The sequence below is a fragment of the Rattus rattus genome, chromosome 9 (assembly GCF_011064425.1).
Source record: "Rattus rattus isolate New Zealand chromosome 9, Rrattus_CSIRO_v1, whole genome shotgun sequence".
In the NCBI taxonomy this organism is placed as follows: Eukaryota; Metazoa; Chordata; class Mammalia; order Rodentia; family Muridae; genus Rattus; species Rattus rattus.
In genome coordinates, this window is record NC_046162.1 from 96,417,971 (window position 1) to 96,423,970 (window position 6,000).

The following is a 6,000-nucleotide window of genomic DNA, read 5'->3' on the forward strand; positions in this document are numbered from 1 at the left end:
ATCATTTCTAAACAGGTCCACTTCCCCTGTATCTTTTTTTTTTTTCACTACCTCCGGTGGGTGGTAGGCTAGCAGGGAGGTTAGAGCTTAATCATTAAAAGTAGGTTACACACATTAAAGTTATACACATATTCCTACATGACATCTCAGTATTATCATACAGATTCAATTCCTTCCTTTATGCAATTTGACCATTTTAAATGGTCTGTCTATCATGCACCAGTCTATCTGTCATCCCTCTATCCGTGCATACTCTATTATTCTGAAGTACTAGGACAAACCCAGGGTCTTACACATGTTAAATAAACATTCTACTGTTGGTCCTCAGAATTTATTTTAAATTCATTTTCATTCAGAAACATCTTTTGTGCTTGTCCTACTGACTGTAGCAGCCATGTTATGAATTTTCTCATTCATTGTATGTCTCACTCTGTCATGATATTTGTGTCTTTTTGTGAGGGAAAAATCTCAACAGGTAGTTTAGGCTGCCTTCAGCCTTGCAGGAATTCCCCAGCCTCAGCATTCTGAGCGCTGAAATCACAGGTTGGAACTACCAGGATCAAATGGCATTTGCTTCTTTACTTATTTGTTTCTTTAACAAGTCGGGTCGTGTTCATCTCTAGGTTTGGGGGAAATTTCAGTCAAGCCTATTTTGGGCTTCTGTATTTTACCATTTGACTTCTCTGTCTCACAGCTGAAGAGCTTTGACTAACTCCTTGCCCAATCATCCTCAGCGGGTCTACTGTGGGCTCAGGTAAATCTTGACACTGACACAAGGCTAGAGCCTGACTTTTCATCCCACAGATCCACAGATGGGCAGACACCTTGCTCTTCTTTTTTTTTTTTTTTCCTAGAGCTGAGGACTGAACCCAGGGCCTTGGGCTTGCTAGGCAGGCACTCTACCACTGAGCTAAATCCCCAACCACCTTGCTCTTCTGCTCTGTTCCACAGCCCAGTGGGACAGTGTTTCTGGAATCAGCCTTATCTTCAGGGCACTCCTTCTGTGGTTGACTTCGAGCAGAGTATCTGGATCCAGCTCCTGGCTCTGAGATCACATCTTGCTTCCCTAGAATCATTACGGTCCTGATTCTGATACTCTAAGGGACTCTGGGCTTCAGCCGATGATAAGAGAATCCTGGGCATTGCCCTACCCTATCGTTTGGCTTTGTGGTGGTTGTTTGAGATAGGGTCTCCCAGTTTATTTAGTTGAACTTGAACTCATGATTCTCCTACCTCTGTATCCTAGATGTTGAGATTACAGGTGTGTACCACCACAACCACTTCCCACCGAGAAATTTTAGATCCCTTTTTAAATTTTAAATATAAGCACAAAATCGCACAAAATATGAACAAATAATCTGACAAGATTTTATGAAATACACTGAGATCAGCTCATGGCGCTTACCCCTGCATCCCTGCTGAGACCTCCCCAGGTGCCTCCAGTCTCTCCACATAAAGCCAGCTCCTATTCCATTCTGGCACTGGAGATTTTTCTTAGCTGTTTGTATTCTGCATGTGTGTCACAAGCACATTGGCTCTTCCTTCCTGTACTCCTTTTCTCACAGCTGTATGTTTAAGCTCTGCCACATTGTTGCGTGAAGCTGGTACTTTGTATCCTCTCGTTGCTGGGTGGTACCACAGCCTATAAAAGCCTTATTCCAGAGCTGCCACTGGTTCTCAGCCTGCTGGGGACCCTTGAAAACAGTTCTTCCTGTGTTAGGAGCCACAACCATAAAGTTATTCTGCTGCTACTTCATGACTGTAATTTTTCTACTGTTGTAAATGTTTGGCATGCAGGATCTCTGATATGCAACCACCATAAAAGGGCCCTTTGATCCCCAAGGGGATCGACCCACAGGTTGAGAAGTGCTAACTTAGGCACTTCCTTACTTTGTAGCTATCATTCACAGAATTGCCCTTTCTCTTTCAGGTTCACATGGGGATTATACAGCTGTTTGGGAGATAAAAGGGGAAGGAGTGGCTGGGTGAGCTGCTCACTCACTTTTTGTAGACACCCTGAACAGAATTTTTTTTTTTTTTCTTTTTCTTTTTTTCGGAGCTGGGGACCGAACCCAGGGCCTTGCGTTTGCTAGGCAAGCGCTCTACCACTAAGCTAAATCCCCAACCCCTGAACAGAATTTTAACATGTACTAACATATTTGCAGTCACACATAGCTTTGAGGTCCATAAGTCACAGAGGACTCAGAACTAATACATGTCTTGTTTCTCAGCTGCCCTGAAAATTATTGGTCTTTTCTAAAATTTTATTTGTTTACTTTACATATATGAATGCTCTGTTTTCCTGCATGCCAGAAGAGGGAATCAGATTCCATTCCAGAGCTGTGAGCCACCATGTGGTTACTGAGATTTGAACTCCGGTTGGGGATTTAGCTCAGTGGTAGAGCGCTTGCCTAGCAAGCGCAAGGCCCTGGGTTCGGTCCCCAGCTCCGAAAAAAAAAAAAAAAAAGAGATTTGAACTCAGGACCTCTGGAAGAACAGACAGTTCTCTTAAACACTCAGCCATCTCTCTTAGCTCACTCGCTCTCTCTCGCGCTCTTTCTTTCTTTCTTCCTCCTTTTTTTTTTTTTTTTTTTGCCAGGTTTAAAATTTAATGCTTGTTCAGGCCTGGGTCCCTCATTCCTGCCGCTGTCGGGTCCACTGCTCTGGGGTCAGAGTTTTCTGCTCAAAGGCATGGATGTGCGGGAGCTCTTCGGCTAAGCACTCGTTCACCAGCCGGTGTCTCTGGAGCAGTGGCTTTCCCTCGAACTTTCCCTCGACACCACCAGGACTCGGGAAGCTGGTCGCGCAACGGTTCAGAGTCGCGTCCTCCACCTCCACATGCTCTGCCTCCAGGTCCCGCCGCAGCTCCTCGCGGAGGTAGTTGGCACTGAGTTCCATGACCACAGCCCGGCGGGGCCACAGCCCAGCGTGCACAGAACCTCGCCTCTGATCCCTCTTCCTCCTTTCTTTGAGACAGAATTTCTTGTGCAACCTTGACTGTCCTAGATCTCACTCTGTAGATCAGACTGGCCTGGAATTTATGAAGATCTGCCTGCCTCTGCCTCTCGAGTGCTGGGATTACAAGCATGCACCATCACTGCCTGGCGCTATTTCTTCTTAAGGTAAAGGATTTAAGACTGATGTGAGGCCAGGCAAAATGGTGCACATCTGTAATCCCAGCACTTTGGGAGGCTGAGGCAGGAGGATCTTAAGCTCCAAGTTAGCCTGAGGTACATAGGAGAACCTTTCTCAAATGGGAAAAAAACCATCTCTGTGGATAGACGTGTTCCACGCTTGTAATCCCAGCCTAGGGTGGATCAGCCTGGGCTACATGAGAACTTGTTTCATCTTTGCAATTATGGAAAGTCCTAGAATCTAGAGCCACATGTTATAAGGTACAGATAACTGTACCAGAGAACAATTTGCCCACTTGGAATGAATCTATCTATAGGTAAAAATCAGGTGGACAGTCACCCTGGAAGGTCAGTCCTGTGAAGTCTCGTTTCTGTTAGGTATACTGTGTGTGACACCGGCTTACTGCTGGCAGGGGATCACTGGCTGAATGGAATTCTAGACTATTGGTATTTGTCCTGTTGACCAGGGATCCTATTGGCTACCCTCCTGTTCTTTCGTCTCTGACCACCAGGGGGCAGACATCAGGCTTCAGAGCACAAGCGTTCCCAGCCTGTCAGAAGAAAAGATGAGAGTTTTCAAAGTGTGGTCCACAGGATGTGCAGTTTTTTTTTTGTTTTTGTTTTTTTTGGTTCTTTTTTTCGGAGCTGGGGATCGAACCCAGGGCCTTGCGCTTCCTAGGCAAGCGCTCTACCACAGGATGTGCAGTTAAAATATGGCCCTGCTTGTTATCTCAAGCCTAGTTAGGCTCTGTGGGGACGGAACCTGGAAATAAACATTGCCAATAGCCACTCCCTACTACCCTGAGGCTAGGACTGTATTCACACTACTTGGGCTCAACACTGTTTTGGGGCATGTTAACTATCCATCCCCAGCTATTTAGGTGAATTTACTGTTCATTATTATCTTCTAGGCTGATACAAACACATATCTAGCTCTTAGAACTTCTGTGAGCAGTAAAGCAGTCAATTTGCATAAAGAATAGTACCCGGAAGCACCTAGCTTCTCTCTCTCTCTCTCTCTCTCTCTCTCTCTCTCTCTCTCTCTCTCTCTCTCATCTTTCTTCCCACCCGTGTGTCTCTCTCCCTCCCTCTCTTCTGCCCCCACCACTTTAAAAAGGTAGAGTGGGGTGGGAGAAAGCTGGTTGTGGCAGATTATGTCTTTAATCCCAGCACTTGAGAGACAAAGACAAGTAGATCTCTGTGAGTTCAAGAACAGCCTGATCTATTGGGTTCCAGGACAGCCAGGGTTACATAGAGACAGCCTGTCTCAACAAACAAACAAACAAACAAACAAACATAACAAAACCCCAAATAAATAATGTCCCTTCTAGTAGGGGAAGTAGAAATATAAAGAATGTAAAAAAAATGAAGATATAACGATAATTTTCATTCCTTTTCTTTGTATTTCTTTGGGGGAGGACTTTGAAATGGAGTCTCACTATGTAGCCCAGGATGGTATTGAACTTGCAGCAGCTCCTCTACTTCCACCACCCACGTGCCTGACTTTAACCCATTTTTAAGAAGACAGCAGGAAAGGCTGGCAATGTGTCTTAGCAGTTAAGAGCAGAGAACCGAGGTTTGGTTCCCAGATCCCATAGCAACCACCGGCAACTCCAGCCCCAGAGGGACCCAGGGCTTCTGATCTCCAAAGGCTTCTACACTGGTGCTTAGACCAGTCCAAAGACATGTAGATAATTTAAAATAAAATATCTTTTAGAAATGGAGGGGGTTGGGGATTTAGCTCAGTGGTAGAGCACTTGCCTAGCAAGCGCAAGGCCCTGGGTTCGGTCCCCAGCTCCGAAAAAAAGAAAAAAAAGAAAAAGAAAAAAAAGAAATGGAGATGATAGGAATGGGGGGAGGTGGCCTTGAGGTCTGAAGAGGGCATTGTGGAGCAGTGGGTAAATGGGGAACCTGATCAGGGAATGGAGAAAAGAGAAACAGGGTGACCTGAGAGCTTAGAATAGGCCGGGTGGTCATGGCTCACACTGTTAACCCCGGCACTCAGGAGGCAGAGGCAGGTAGATCTCTGTAAGTTCAAGGCCAGCCTGGTCTACAGAGCAAGTCTCAAAAACAAAAGAACTGAACAACCAAGCAATGCCCCCCCCCCAAAATACCCAACCAACCAACCAAAACATCCTCCAGCAATTAATTAGCTTGCTTTTCCTGATAGACCTTTTCTTTTGTGAGGTGGGAAGAAGGGAGGTGGATGGGGTTAGTGTCCCGAACTCTGCACGTAGTTTAAAATAACTTAACCTTAGCTAAAATCGTAATCACAGGGCTAAGGAGACAGCTCAGGGATCAGAGCGTTGGCTGCTCTTCCAGAGAACTCCGATTGGATTCTCACCACCACACGCTGCCTCACACCATCTCTAACTCCAGTCCAGGGAAACAGACCGATGGCCTTCTGCCTCCTCAGGTCTGAAAGCGGTACACAAACACGCATGCTCAAAAACCGCCCGTATAGCCAGGCATGCTGAGGCACTTTCGTCCAGCACTTGGGAGGGAGGCAGAGGCGGGTGGGTCTCTGAGTTTGACACCTGCCCGACCTACAGTGTTGGGGTTTGGTATGTTGCCATGTATCATAGTGCTAAATACTGGTTCCCAAGATCTGGTTGCCTCAGAAACAAGGAAATCATCACGTACATCAAGTGATGCTATGTAACCCTGCTTCTTAATTTAAAACTATTGCTTGACTAAAGATGCCTACAGCCTATAGCTGGGCCGAAGAGAGGTGGATGGGGCGTTGGTTCCTGGGACTTAGGGTCTGAGGCAGAGACCAGAGGAGGAGGAGGAAGAAGAGAGAGAAAGACACCATCGGGTAAGTGATCAGAACTGGCCGTGATGTTTGGCCGGTCAGAGTAAGATC

The 6,000-nt window shown here is 46.2% G+C and overlaps 1 protein-coding gene across 1 annotated transcript; it reads right to left on the reverse strand.

Moving 5' to 3' along the window:
• Positions 1 to 2,574: 2,574 nt before the first annotated feature.
• LOC116909931 (bolA-like protein 2) lies at positions 2,575 to 2,898 on the reverse strand. The gene has a single exon (XM_032913700.1). It carries the CDS (start codon positions 2,896 to 2,898, stop codon positions 2,635 to 2,637), a length of 264 nt encoding a protein of 87 aa, XP_032769591.1. The 3' UTR covers positions 2,575 to 2,634.
• Positions 2,899 to 6,000: the final 3,102 nt, after the last annotated feature.